This window comes from Saccopteryx bilineata, chromosome 2 (genome assembly GCF_036850765.1).
Source record: "Saccopteryx bilineata isolate mSacBil1 chromosome 2, mSacBil1_pri_phased_curated, whole genome shotgun sequence".
Taxonomy (NCBI): Eukaryota; Metazoa; Chordata; class Mammalia; order Chiroptera; family Emballonuridae; genus Saccopteryx; species Saccopteryx bilineata.
In genome coordinates, this window is record NC_089491.1 from 232,950,602 (window position 1) to 232,965,823 (window position 15,222).

The window sequence follows — 15,222 nt, forward strand, 5'->3', positions numbered from 1 at the left end:
CAGCCACCTAGTCCCACGTGGTAGGTGGGATTTGGACTGGAGGGAACAGAACAGAACAGAACAGAATACCTGCTATGGACTAAATGCCTGTAACGTTTTTCCTTTTAACACCTACTTCTCTGTGCCTGCCTCCTCCACCCCTCTCCACTTCCCCTCGTGTGCAGAACTGAAGGGGAAGAGAAGCCATTAAGGAAGCGTCTTGTTGTCTCGACAGTGAGGAAGTAGATGAACCTTGAGTTATATTTTCCTGGCTAGTGACACTCACCACAGGATTATGCGCCCTATGGTGCTGTTTTCCCATCAAAAGTAAAATCAAGTTAAATGAAAGTGTTTTCTCAATGTGTGCCTTATCTCCTCATTGTTTGCAATAACTTGTCTTTCTTCGGGAGACTTGGGCTCCATTCCTAGGAGGCTGATGGGGTCTTCAGGCAACGGGGAAGCCACTCACCTCCCTCTGTGCCCAGGGAGGAAGCAACTGTTTGCTCCCGGCAGCCTCTCCCAGCCACAGGGAAATGGGAACAAAAGCCCATTTTTCACATAATCACTGCAGTTTCTGCTGCTTGGAAGCCCATAATCAAAGAATAAGTCATCAGGAAAGCTTTCTTCTTAAGAATAGTGTGTGTGTGAACGCGCACACATGTGTATATGTTGACTGACTGATTTGGGTTATGAATGCCTTAACAGGTCTTCTTTTTTTGTTGTTGTTTTGTTTTGGGTTGTTTTTTTTTGTATTTTTCTGAAGTTGGAAACGGGGAGGCAGTCAGACAGACTCCTGCATGTGCCCGACCGGGATCCACCTGGCATGCCCACCAGGGGATGATGCTCTGCCCATCTGGGGCGTCGCTCTGCCACAACCAGAGCCATTCTAGCACCAGAGGCAGAGGCCACAGAGCCATCCTCAGTGCCCGGGCCAACTTTGCTCCAATGGAGCCTTGGCTGCGGGAGGGGAAGAGAGAGATAGAGAGGAAGGAGAGGGAGAGGGGTGGAGAAGCAGATGGGCACCTCTCCTGTGTGCCCTGGCCGGGAATCAAACCCGGGACTCCTGCACGCCAGGCCGACGCTCTACCACTGAGCTAACCGGCCAGGGCCAATAGGTCTTAAGGAGTAATGAAGACCCTTTACCTCCCCAGCAAAGCTGTGCATTTTCAAAAGAACTTTGAACCATTCTCTTGGCATGTGAAAGGAGGAAAAATCGGGCCTCGGTACCACCAAGCCACAGGAACTCCTGTGGGGCCCAAGGACTCATTCGTCTCCACGGTTCTCAGGCTCTGAGCTGACCAATGGTGCACATTTCAAGCAGGGGGTATCATACCTGGGATCCCTTCAGATTCCGTGTGCCACGTTAATTAAGTGCTATTTTTATTTTTCCCTCTGAAAACCAAGGCTGCTGGCAAAGTTTCTAAACACTTATATAAAGTGTGGAAGAAGGTTTGTACCTGGAAAAAAAAATCTGCAGAAAATCTGGGGGTGAGGGGTGGGGTGTCCAAGGAAAAGCCCACCTCTCCCCGGTTCACCAGCCCCGTGGTCGACTCTCCAGTTGCAGTTTAGAGGCAACGTTCTGTGAAAGGAAGAATGGGGTGACTGAATATGGTGTCCCTCAAGAACATTCCCTGGGGACTAAAAATCAGGCTTGCGGTGGATTAAATAAGGATAGGTTAAATATTTTTTTCCTGAGATTGCTTTTGTTTCTCCTGGGAAGGATTCATCTCTATTGGGGTTGACGGCAGTAGAGGCAGACTGTGGCCTAGTTACAGTCCGTCTTGGATCCCTAAATTTTTTTCCCTGAGCAGCATAAAAATCGGTAACAGATTTGCTCCGTCAGACTAGACAGAGAGGCTGGGGCTCAGACGGTGAACACACCTGCTCAAAGCCACCATCACAAGCCTGAGCCGCACTCAGAAAAGCCCTTCTGGGAGTCTGGGTGCTCCCTCTGCGTCTCCTCTCACAATATGCCTTGGAGGAAGTTTCCAGAGGACACAACCATGAGAGAGAGGGTCAGGAAAGGAAATCAGATCAGCGTATGAATTATAGCGCCCACGCTCCCTCATTGTTCATGATCATGTTGTCGATGACGGAGCACAGATTTATTGTCTAAGCAAATGTTAGACACGAAAGACCTTTGGATTGGGAAAGTGTCCCAGTGATGGGCAAACATTTGTCTTTCCTTCTCTTTCTCTCTAAACAATAACTTTGCTGAGATAGCTAATGACTGACAGATGGACCTTATATTACTTGAGGTTGCTCAGTTGGAACAGTTTTGTCAACTTCATGTTCATCTTCTGAATTGCCAGCTAGATTAGACCACAAAAAGTGTAAACGGTTTCTCCTCTTGTGAGGAAGCTTGTCCCCCTCCTGGTAGGACTCAGTAGAGGACCTCAACAATGTCATCTTTCTAAGTCTAAAGAATACAGAGATGTCATGACCTTGTTTTAATCCTCAGTGAATCAGGCCACCAAGGACACAGAGAGGCACCCCACCTCCTAATACATAGATGAATCTGCCTGCCACCCAGAGAGAAGCTTGTTGTACTGAGACTCAGCTGCAGACTCAGGCATTTCATGTAGAATTAATTCAAACCCAGTCTCCTAGGGGATGGAATCCGAATCTAGAATTATCTGTCACTAAACTGCAATGATCAGCCCTGTTCACACCTTGGTGCCCCTTGCTTCCGCTGACCCACCCCTCCCACGCTGTAAGTTGTGTGCACTGTGGCGTGCCATTTGGTGTTATGACTTCTCACCCACAAGAGACAGTAACCCGAGTGCTAGCACACGAGACTGACAAACCCATCCATTTCCGATGAGACTCCATCCTCAAAGAGAAGGATTCGCCCCATCACATTGCCGTTCTAGAAGCTCCTCCCGCATTTTGACCCTTGTTAGTACAGAATGGTTCACCTGGAGCTCCATCCAAAAGGGAGATGTTGCGATTATCACAAAGTCCGTTACTGAAATACGTGTTCAAAAGGCTCATGGCACAAAAACACAGATACTCCTTTTATTCTTTTTTTTTTTTAGATACATGATTATTTCCCTCAACAATTTGGGATTCTGAGTCTATATGAATCACAGTCTAGGTTTGGAAGCAAGACACTAGTCGCTCTAAACATATGTGTCACCTGGGCACTCACTGAGCGGCTCCATTCCATGCCCTGGGTGACAAGTGGCCGCCCCACAGACCCGCTTACAGAGTGAGGGACAGGAGCACACAGTTTAGGTTCTGGTGTTTTCTCCACATACAATTGATCCCCTCTCCACCACTTCCCACTGGTAAATTACTGCTCCCTGGTTTCACCGCACATTGTGAAAATGGAGGCCCCACTTCCTGGATATGCTCTACCAAGGTCAGGAAGCAGAGCTGAGATGTCGAACCCATCGAGGCATCTGGTAAACTCCAGACTCCCGCCTCTACACCCACCCCCGACCCCCGCACACATGGCTCAAGGGACCTGCTTCCTCAAAAAGAGACATGTGATGGCTGATGTATTCATTTACTTCAGTTGACAGATAAAGAGAAGTAACCCCTTACGTTTAACACACACAACACACACACATACAGACACACACTTCTGTTCTGCTGATTAAAAGACTTGAAAACAGAAGGTGGAGGTCAATCAAGCAGCATATGTGTCCTGTTCACTCCCCTGAACCGCCTGACCTTGACTATATTTTGATACTTCTTTGGTCTAGATTTGAAGGACTGTTTGTTACACAGATAGTGCGGGGGTGGGATATCCTCTTTTTTTCTCATTTTATGGAGGAAACTTCACCCTGAATGGAACTCTGGGTTCCATTTTCATTGAAAATGTAGCCACAGTGAGATCTAAACTTCCACCCTTTTAAGAGTGCTGGTAAAAGGAGTAAAAGCCAGACATTCAGCTGTGGGTGTGTCTGTCCACAAGTTCAAGTTTGTGTTTGACAGGCAAATGAGGCTGTGAGGCTGTTTAATATTTGCCATTGTTAACTGTAAGTGTAATTTCTTTAAACATCCAACATTAACAGAAACAAGAGTTAAGGAGAATGCATTCCATTACTTAATGAATTGGCTACAGAGTTATTTCTCCACCTTTCAATACTTATTTTAAAAATTAGCATCTGTTCTCCCCGGTGCCTAAGCCAAGGTTTAGTCAGCAGTACCACCAGGACCCGATTTACCCACACTTTATATAGAGCGTTGGAAACCAATTGTTCACAATGTAAAGCACGGCCCTGGATAGAAACCGACAGGCTTGAGTGTTTAGCCTGAGTTTTGTTTCCGAGAAGGCAGAGTCTCTGCCTCAGAAGAGGAAGAGAAGGGGGTGAAGGTTGAGAGAAGAAAAAAGAAAAACATTGACCCCCCTTTGTTGGGTTGAAAGCCCGCCAAAGAGAACTGAAGATTCTTCAGGAGTCGACATCGAGTGCCTTCTGACCCTGGAAGAAACAAATAGTTCTTAAAGGTGGCCATACCCCCCAGTGTTACCCCAGCAGCCTCTTCAGAGTCCACAGACTGCTCAGGCAAAAACTGCTTCCAGCCCCCATTCACCCACCGCTGGCTCCTTATGTCACCAACCAGCCTGTTAGGAGTAGAAAAAAACAGTGACACAAACAGCTCCCACTGCTCTGTAAGTGGATGATGGTCCCCAAGACTTCTTCAAAGACTTTACATTTGAAAATAGGGTGTCTGTGAAGCTAAGTGAATTCCCAGCAGCTGTGTTTGAGCAGAAAATTGCAGTGAAGAAACAGAAAAGGAGAGAAGAGGCTGACCGTCCCCCACTGGTAAAATTTTATATATTTAATCATCAGAAAAGCCTCTTATCTCCATTTTGCTGGAGAGGAAATCAAGGCACCGCAGGGTTAATTAGCTTGCCCAAGGTCATATTGCTGGTAAATTGCAAAGCTGAGATCCAGACAAAAGTCCGTCTGTAACAATCACCTTCCCGATCCCGCCAGCCAGGTGCCCTGCTGCTGTGGGAATACCCTTCAGAATCTGCCCTGTTGTTCCCCCGAGTCGGTGCCAGTGCTAGGGTTCCTACATGGGCTCTGGATTTCACAGTTCCATTATTTTATCTGCTTTTATTCTTTTTTAAAAATAGAACCTTGCTGAAGATTCCAAGTGCTTTCATAGCAGGTTGAGCAAAAGAAGTTCCGAGGCAGTCACCTGGACAATCTCCATCACTAACGTGTGTGTGGCTCACTACGTGCCCACACTGCCACATGCACCTTCTCATTTGGTCTTTTCCTGTAGTAATTTTTACAATCAGGGAACCAAAGCTCAGAGAGGGCAGCATCTCGCCCGAGATCACACAGCAACCAGGGTCGCCTGCCCTTATGGGGCTTCAGCGCTCATCCTGAGCTCCTCGGGTCAGGGGCCGGACACATGAGTATACACGCTGGGCTCAACCACCCAGCAGCGGCATGGCTACTGGAGAATGACGTGGGTCATTGTCTTCTAAAAGAGCAGTGTGTTTCACGGACTGCTCATCACCACAGGGGGCTCTGAGAGCCACAGATCAATGAGCGATGAACGGGAATGCCCTCATGCCCTCCCTGAAGGAGTTCATGGTCAAGTGGACAGACAAGACAGCTATACAGATGAGTAACAGGATAGAGGCCCAGAACAGAGGTACCAAAAGAGTCTTGCCAGAGTCCCCAATGCCAGCACCAACTCCCGGATGAGGAGAAGCCCAGAGTTTAGTCAGTGCTCATCCACACCTTTCCCTCCAAGCATCTTTCTCCTTCAGATGCCCAGTCTCTCCAGAACCCACCCTGCTCCCTGCAGCTCCTTGTAACCCCTTAGAGGCACTGACGGTACCACGTTGGCAATGGAAGGTTTGCATCCATAGGCAATAAGCCCTGCGAGGGCAGAACTGTTGTTCTGTCCCCTACCATGGCCCCAGTGCCCGCAGAGCCTGGAGGGTCAGTAGGTGATCAACAAATGCACATTGGAAGAAAATCTGGTGTTCATTGGAAAAGAATTCTTCATTTAAAAATAACAAGTCTAACAAATTCAAAACAAAATGACCTCCCAGCCTCCACCCCAAATAGCACAGCTTTTTCCTATTTCATCTGCACACACGTCCATCCGTCTGTCCGTTGTTTCATTTTCCTACAACCAGCAGCTTGCACTGTGATGCCCTGGTGTCCCCCTCCCAGACTCTGACCTCCGTGCCTGTCCCTAGTGTAGAAGGGCCTCTCCTTAGAGTGAACACTGCCGCTGCCTGCCGCGGCCTCTGACGCACTGTGTTCTGTGTAGATTGGGATCTGGAACTCCAACAGTGGGCTCAACATGACGGACGGCAGCAGAGACAGGTCTCACAATGTCACTGATTCGTTGGCTAACCGCACACTGATCGTTACCACCATCCTGGTAAGTTGACTGCATGGGATTCGGGGAGGCTCACCCAGCATTCTCTGATCCAGACTCCCACCCTCGACCTTGGAGGACTCTTCCACTACCTTTTCCACACCAACAACTCTGTGAGCAAGTGTCTAGTTTTTGTGGGGACACTGGAAGCGTGGGTCTGTGTATACATATAATGGGATTGGAGTGTAAGATTCCAGCAATGTTCCAAAGAGCAACTCTTCTCTGCCCCCTCGCCAGCCCACCCGGGGGGTGTCCCTTGTGTTCTGGTGAGACTGGTGAAATGCCAGGAGAGTGAGCAAGAGACATAAGAGAAGTTCTTCCCTCACCTCCATTGCCTTTGTCAGAAACTTTCCTTCTCACCAGGCCCCTGTCCTGTCAGTGGTCCAGCTTGCCAACCCTCGCCATGCTGGACCCCAGGTACACGTACTCCCCGCCTGCCTCAGCCCTGGTTGGTACCACCCCCTGATGAGGTCAGTCCCTGGCATCTGCACCTTCTCCCACCTCCATCGTGTGCCCCTCTGCCCTGCTCATTTCTTAGCAAATAGCCTCTTTATCAACTGCTCTTCAAAAGCCCAAATAAGGGAGTTCCTGCTTCCTATCAGAACTGCAATCACACACCTGTCCAGCCACTGCACATGTACAGCTGTTCCCTCCTCCCTGGTCCAGCCCTAGCCACCAGGATATGGGGCAGGAGCAGCCATGTCTAAAATCTTCACTTTCTAACATCCCTGCTTCATGCGATTCAGTCCCTCACGTGAGAACAATTTATTTCTAAAATAATTATCTTCTGAGACCTGCTCACCCAAATTAAAACCTCTTTTGTTTCTGTTTATTTTTATGACAACTTTCTCTGCAGAAAAAGTACATGGAAGTACAGAGGTTTCTATTTCTCTCGATTTGTTTAAGGATACACCTAAATGCATCACAAGAAGAAATAAAAAGACATATCAGTAGTACAGCAGCTAATAGAATTTTATAAAATAAAATGTTGATTAGTTAAATGAGAATTAAGCTTATTAACATGCAGTACTAAAAATACTTCCATTATTTGTAGAACAGGGGATTTATCCTTTAAGCATATAAGCAAAGAATTCTCAGAGGCAAGACCTCGTTCAGGTGAGTCCAATTAAGAAAATGAAGCTGATGATAAAAAAAGATATAAAAACCATCTTAGAATAAGATACCCTGAACGAAACCAACCAAAAATGCATAGATGATAAGTGACGAGTGAACTTGAGATGAAATTCAGCTGAGAGATAAGGAAATAAGAACATTCAATAAATGAGAAGTTTGAAGAATAAGAGGATGAAAACTGCTCACAAACATTAGGGGATATTTTATTGCTTCATATTCACTTTGAAAATCCCCTAATGTTGGTGAGGAGTATATTAGCTGATTTAGATTTACCTTTTGTCAGTAGGTGAGGCTCTTGGATAAAAGCCAGGACGGAGGGTGGGGCATGCAAGGATGCTGGCTGTGGGCACCGCAGGAGGCCGGACACCTGGATATCTGCCCCCACAGGCCTCTCTGCTGGACAACGTGAGACTGTGGCTGAGTCTCTGCCACACCAACTCAAGTGGCATTTAAGGAGGGTGGGGACAAGGAAGTTACATGGGAGTTTATGAGCTTAGCAAAAGTGAGAAGGGCAGTGACTGATTCCAGCGCTCCCAAATCTTAAAAATCCTTTTCCTATACTTTCTAATGCCTGGCTATTGATGGAGCTTGTGAAGGGAGGCCCAACCTTCCATCATAATACAGTTTCCATATCCGGTTTCCTTCGTGCAGGAAGAACCCTACGTGATGTACAGGAAATCTGATAAGCCCCTCTACGGGAATGACAGGTTTGAAGGATATTGCCTCGATCTCTTGAAGGAATTGTCCAATATTTTGGGTTTCCTTTATGATGTTAAACTCGTCCCCGATGGCAAATATGGAGCCCAGAACGACAAAGGGGAATGGAACGGAATGGTGAAAGAACTTATAGATCACGTAAGCCAAATTCCATCTCCTCTGTGCACAGCTGAATGTCTGAAAAAATGCACAACAAGGAGTAAAAGGAGAGGATGGTGGAGTGGCTGAGTCAGAGTCAGAAAAAAATGTCTCACTTTTCCAAATCATAAAAGTGGTTTTGAAAGTAAAAGAAAACACCCTGGAAATGGTGTTTGCTCACTTGGACAGGCAAGTGAGGACAAAACTTAAAGATGAAAACATGTAGGGCCATCCTCCAGACTGAAGAGTAAACCTGAGCAATTCGTGTGTGTGTGTGTGTGTGTGTGTGTGTGTGTGTGTGTGTGTGTGTGTGAGAGAGAGAGAGAGAGAGAGAGAGAGAGAGAGAGACAGACAGACACAGAGACAGGGACAGGTAGGGATAGACAGGAGGGGAGAGAGATAAGAAGCATCAATTCTTCGTTGCATCTCCTTAGTTGTTCATTGATTGCTTTCTCATATGTGCCTTGACTGAGGGGGCTAAAGCAGAGTGAGTGATCTCTTGCTCAAGCCAATGACCTTGGGCTCAAGCCAGCGACCTTGGGCTTCACGCCAGTGACCATGGGGTTACGTCTATGATCTCACGCTCAAGACAGCAACCCCGCACGCAAGCTGGTGAGCCTGCGCTCAAGCTGGCAACCTCAGGGTGTCAAACTTTGGTCCTCTGTGTCCCAGTCCAACACTCTATCTAATGCACCACCACCTGGTCAGGCACCTGAGCAATTCTTAAGTTAAATAAAGAATTCTGGAGTGTGCAGCTCAGGGCAAAACCTTGTCATAACTAAGTTTATGGCCAAGTTGCTAGTTCCATGATTTTCTCACAGGCTCTTTTTTTTTTTTTTTTTTTCTGAAGTGAGAAGTGGGGAGGCAGAGAGACAGACTCCCACATGTGCCTGACTGAGATCCACCCAACATGCCCACTAGGGGGCGATGCTTTGCCCATCTGGGCATTGCTCTGTTGCAACCGGAGCCATTCTAGAGCCTGAGGCAGAGGCCACAGAGCCTTCCTCAGCATCTGGGCCAACTTTGCTCCAATGGAGCCTTGGCTGCAGGAGGGGAAGAGAGAGATAGAGAGAAAAGAGGGGGGAAGGGTGGAGAAGCAGATGAGCGCTTCTCCTGTGTGCCCCGGCCAGGAATCAAACCTAGGACTTCCACACGCCGGGCCAGTGTTCTACCACTGAGCCAACTGGCCAGGGCCTCTTACAGGCTCTTTTAAAAGACATCATTCTGCAGTTTTCTCATTCATTTGGTTTTAGAACATATATCTGTCTGTGTGTTTTCATACATTCTGGCTTCTGTTTCCTAAAAAAACACACTTTTGTAACTATAACTGTACAACTCAACCTTTGTTACATGAGAGCTGGTGGTCAGGAAGCTTCTTGCATGGGGAACATTCGGAGTTGAGAATGAGGACCCAAGTCCCCAGGGAAAGGCCAGACGCTGGCCAGGACGCCAGATTCCCGAGACAATGACCTCAAACTTGCTTTTTCAGAGGGCTGACCTGGCGGTGGCTCCTCTCACCATCACCTATGTGCGGGAGACGGTCATTGACTTCTCCAAGCCCTTCATGACCCTGGGCATCAGCATTCTCTACCGCAAACCGAATGGCACCAACCCCGGCGTCTTCTCCTTCCTCAACCCGCTGTCCCCAGACATTTGGATGTACGTGCTCTTGGCCTGCCTGGGGGTCAGCTGCGTGCTCTTCGTGATTGCCAGGTAAGCCCGGCCCCTGCTGAGCGACAAGCGCAGACTAGGTCTCCGCAGGCTGGCTGGGTGCGGCAACGGTAAACACAGGCTGGGAACCTCCGAGTGCTGTTGGAGTTTTGCTCCATGTCCTCATCTGTCTGCTTCTCCCTCATGAAAGCCACTTTGTGAATGAATACTTTCTAATTCTTTATAAACATACTTTTAAAAGATAATAAGGAAATAATTTTAGCATCACTGGTGGTAGCACAGTGGATAGAGCATTGACTTGGGATATTGAGGTCCCAGGTTTGAAACTCCAAGGTCACTGGCTCAGCTGCAACCCCCCCATAAAGAAGCAATCATATGAGAAGCAGTCAGTGAACAACTGAAGTGCCACAACTACACGTTGATGCTTCTCATCTCTCTCTCTCTTTCCCTACCTTTCTCTCTCTCTCGCAAAAAAAAGAGAAAATTATATTAATCTAATTTTATCAGTATTTTAAGAAAGATAATTATTTACACATTTCCCTGAGATTATATTACAACAAATGCAATGGCTCAACTAATAAATTTGAAATGCTTCAACAAGAAGAGCAAAGTGAAGTCCGTACATCTGAGCGCTGGGATAGTCCGTTCAGCAAAGCAGAAAAATGTTAGCTCAGAACTATTACAGCAAATAAGAGCCTGACATAAAACAAGAGTGTGACAGTCTCAGGAATAAAGAAAAATACTTTAAAATGTTTTGCAATATTTCTTTTTAAAAGCATTAGTGAGTTAAGAGAGTTCTAGAAATAACTATGAAAGGAAACGTCATGTGCATTTAGAATTTGGAGGCATGAAGTATTTAATGCCACTACCAATGACTCAGTGTAGGTTTTATTTTCTGAGATAACTCTATATTTAACCATTCTGCTCCACACAATTCTTCAAAGGATCTTTATACCTTTCAGTAGATTATATTTTCTATATACCGTTGGTGCTGAATTTAAAACAGCCATTTTATCTTTCTGCTGACTTAAACGTTTGATACCCTTAGATAAACCATGTAAAAAAATAATAATAATTGCTTTTGTATGTCTCCCACTCATTTTCAATCTTTTTCATCTTCTAGCAGAACATGGTGAACTTTCTCCCTAATCAATTTCTGTTTTCCCTCCAGGAATCTCTAAGAGAAATATTTCTTCATGCTAACTCTCTGTCATTGTTCCCTGTCTGGTTTTGATTAATGCCAGGTAACTCTTTCTCTGGTGTAATTATAAAGAAAGGTTAGAAAAATAACCCAGGCTGGAGAAGTCTTAGAGATTCACTGGCAGATACAGTCAGACTAACCAAATGTGTGTTCTCACATATGGGTATGTATACATTCCAAATGACATGAATTTTTTCTCCACAGCTATTAAAGTGAACCATCACCAAATAGTAGATTGTTTTCCAAATTTTGACCAAATATTAAAGTAATTTTTAAAAAGTGCCAAAGTTCTGTTCCCATAGGTCTTATCTCAGAAGATAATACATTAACAACATAACAACATGTATAGGAATAGTACCTTTTGATGGTATAACACTGTAAATCATTGATTCTCAAGTAGGAGAGATTTTTATCTCCCAGGAAAACATTTGACAATGTTCCAGAAACATTTTTCCAGTTGCCACAACTGCGGGCAAAGGGTGCTGCTGGCATCTAGTGGGTAGAGCCCAGGGATGCTGCTAAACATCCTACAATACTTGGAACAGTGCCCCACAACCAAGAAGTACCCCAGGGATCAATAGCACCAAGGTGGAGAGACATTTTGGATATGACGTTGTAAATGATGAGCCGCTCGCCTTTGAGGTGCGTTTCTCATCATTGGTTTCTCCATGAAATGAATACAACCCTGGAATGGCCACTAAACAAATGACGACTATCAGATGATGTACCCTCAACAATGAGTGAGAACTCTTAGGTTGGCTCCTATGCCGCGGCTCTGCCCCCCCCCCCCCGCATTGGGTGGTGCAGGGGACAGTCCAGGCAGCAGAATGGTGAGCTCCCAGGCCTGTTTCTTTCCCACGGTGACTCTGATGAGTGTGAGGAACTCCATCTCTGGCCACAGCCAGTGGGAGGAATCATGTCAGCACCCAAAGTTCTCACACATGTAGAGGTCAAGGGGTCCCTTTCACACTTGACCCCAACTGTGCCTTTCAATTGCCTTATTTTTGTCATCAGAATACATCAAACTAGAGTAACATTTAGCAGTTTTTCCCTCCTCGTTGTGTCTGTTTCCCTGTAACCTGCACCTGGTGAAATAGATGCCAACATTTTCTGACTTCATTCCTGTTAAGGAAGCAGCCTCCCCCCACCCCAGATCAATACCACCCACTTAGTCGTTCTGCTCCCCGACTGTGCCATGTATACACCAGCTCGCCTTTGTTTATTATACTCTCCTTGTCGCCACTTATCACTGTCCCCCTCTCCACTGGTGGGGGAGTGGAGGCATCTGCCTAGAATGCAGACTGAGAAACAGCCTGCGGTGGAGCACTGACGGCCCCCACAGTGCACAGTGCTCGGCCCCTGCCACCTCCTCTCAGCTGCATTCACTCCGCCCCTCGCTCCACTCCTGCTTCGCTTCACGGAGGCGCTAAATAGATTTTAGAGGCCATGCCTGGTTGAATGCAATCGCCAATTCATGTGTACTCCCCACCCTCATAGCTGAGACTGTCAACTTGGTTGCTCTGCACCAAGGAGCTCAGACAAACAATGGCTTTCTGTGACCACCCTAAGTGGTTTGTATTCAAAGCTTAGAGACGTAGAAAAGAAAAAAGTTAATATTATAATCGCCTTTCTCTCTAGAGAGGCTTTTGACTTTGTGTTTTGAAGTACATTCTTTTATGTCCTTTGAAAGAGGAAAAAGAAAGCCCGCCGCTGCATTTAGGCAGAGGCACTCGCTAGACAGATGCTTAAAAGTCATTTGTGGAGCTGAACTGAATTCATGAAGTTAAACATCAATGGTGCAAACAAGAGAAAACTATAAAAATTTCTGACTTGTTGCAGGTATGCACACCAGTGGTTTTTGTTTTGTGGTTGACATTTTCTCACATTTTTTTTTGAAAAAATATTGAACCTAAGAGATTGTGTCTATCCTGCACATACAATTTAAACAGACTAAGACTAGACGTAATGTCTGCTTATATTTCGAGATATGTTTGCTTTCTTAAAAATCCACATTTTTTAAGTTGGTATCTGGTAAAAAAATAAAAAAATTAAAAAAAATAAAACCACTGTAGTGCTAAGGTCATGACACAAACCCAGAACTTCTGTTAGGAGGTCAATTCGAGCTTTCTCCTTTGGAAGATGAATGCACGTTTTCATCCCGGGCAATGCTCGATGTCCATTCTCAGCTATCAGAAGAGTCCTTCAACTGCAGAGCCTCAGTGTGTGACCATCATTTTATATCTTCTATCCAACTTAACCCTGGAAAAATGAACCTTTCTATTTCAACAGAAGGCTACTCTTTGATAAGCAAGTTTTGACACAGGTTCTAAGTACATCTGTCCCTTTCTCTGTCGTACTAAAGACCAGCATCAGTTGGGGATAGCAGCTTCCAAATTTCACTGGTGAAGGTCATATGTTAACCTTTCTCCCAAGATGGTCTAAGACTGACACTCATCAAGCAGGCATCAGAAATTTCAAGCTGAACCATCTACACCCCGGCCACAGGGAGGTCTGCCCCATTCTGAAAAGCCCATGTCTTAGAGACATAGCGTCATTTACTATCCCCCTGTCCACGCATGCCCTGAGCTCCTCAGAACTCTGGAAAGAAAGGACCGAACATATCTCTGCAGAGCAGGTGGACTCACAGCACTGTTTAGACGGTCGTCCTTTGTGCCTTTGAAAAAATAGATTAATTGTTCTCTTATAACTGCAAAGTATAAAATACTGAAACGAGACCAAGTTAGAACTCGCATTCAAAGAGGGTTGTGGTGAGCTCAATGATCCGAGCTTCTGTGGGGAGAGTGCCAAGCTGTCAGGGGAAGGGGCTGCCAGGTGTTACGGTCTGCTTAGAAAAGTTCCTTCCTTTGAATGCACGAGCCTCCTAATTTATTGCAATTAATATTTTTAAGTCATTGTATAAGTAGCAATGGTATTGTTTAAGTAACAGCATCTCTACTCTGCATCCTGCTTTAATTAGTAGGTTCATTAACATTGGTATTCATTCCTTCGGCTCAGCCAAATGGTCTGGTTATAAGAGGCATAAATGCAAAACTTAATTGTATTGCTGAAGCAGTAATTAAAATTTATGGGCACGGCACTGTTGATTAGACGTCACAGAGCCTCATGGTGGGCTCTGCAGCTGTGGAGCGCACGGGGAGAGTCAGATGCCGTTACAGTGGGTAAGCTGTGAGGCTGCACCTTGCCCCCCCAAGACTTGATGAGAAAACATCGTGCCTTCCAGAAAGAGTTCAGGGCTTAGGGACTCCGGGGGCTTTTTCCTAAGAAAACCGTCTGGCCCATTCCTGGTGTGAGGTCCACACCTTTGGTTATTCCTGGCTCATCCCAGGTGGCCCAACCTGCGGGGTGTGCCTGGGCTGCCAAGCACCCCATATGTCCCCCATGGCCTGATAGCATGTCAACGTTACTCCGGCACTCCTGCTGGCGTTGCAGGGATGCAGTGTCCTGTGGCTGAACTTCCCCTACTCAGAACAACTGCATGTTAAATCATTTCTAGACCACCTTGTGCAGCCTCTGCTAATGCCTCTCTGAAAAAACAAGTGTCCTTTGGCAAGATAACCCAAATAATAATACTAATAATAACCACAGAGCAGAGACTTCTCTGGGCTATAGAAGTCAGAGGTATAGAAAGCAGAGAAAAATCCAAAAACCTATGAAGTTCCCCCGGATTTTCATTCTAACACACTTCAGAAATATCTGGGGTTCTCCTTCAGGTATACAAATCAAGAAACCAATGCTAGAGGGATGAAGCGACATGTACGGGGTCGACTTCCCAATGAAGATTGGCATCGTTCTGGAAACAATTCAATTAAAAACAAATGCAGAAGGAATTGTGCAGCCAAAGCTGCCCAGCGGGACATGCTGGGGGGTCAGCACTAATGGACCCCCCTGCTGGGTGGGGAGACTTCTGAGTTTAAACTTTGTCTCTTCATTGAAGAGTTGTGATTTTTGTTTTTGCATGAAATATCCCCCAAATACTTAATGCATTCCAAAATCCAGAC

The 15,222-nt window shown here is 46.1% G+C and overlaps 1 protein-coding gene across 4 annotated transcripts in view; it reads left to right on the forward strand.

Moving 5' to 3' along the window:
- The window catches only part of GRIK1 (glutamate ionotropic receptor kainate type subunit 1), a 332,731-nt gene that overhangs the window by 279,320 nt on the left and 38,189 nt on the right, over positions 1-15,222 (forward strand). For 2 of the 4 annotated variants that reach the window (XM_066259567.1, XM_066259565.1), the window contains exons 9-12: positions 1,384-1,428; positions 6,232-6,345; positions 8,128-8,331; positions 9,821-10,044. In XM_066259567.1, the coding sequence (XP_066115664.1) occupies positions 1,384-1,428; positions 6,232-6,345; positions 8,128-8,331; positions 9,821-10,044 (587 nt within the window). The remainder of the gene's footprint in view (positions 1-1,383; positions 1,429-6,231; positions 6,346-8,127; positions 8,332-9,820; positions 10,045-15,222) is intronic. The other 2 variants (XM_066259569.1, XM_066259566.1) reach the window with 1 other exon arrangement.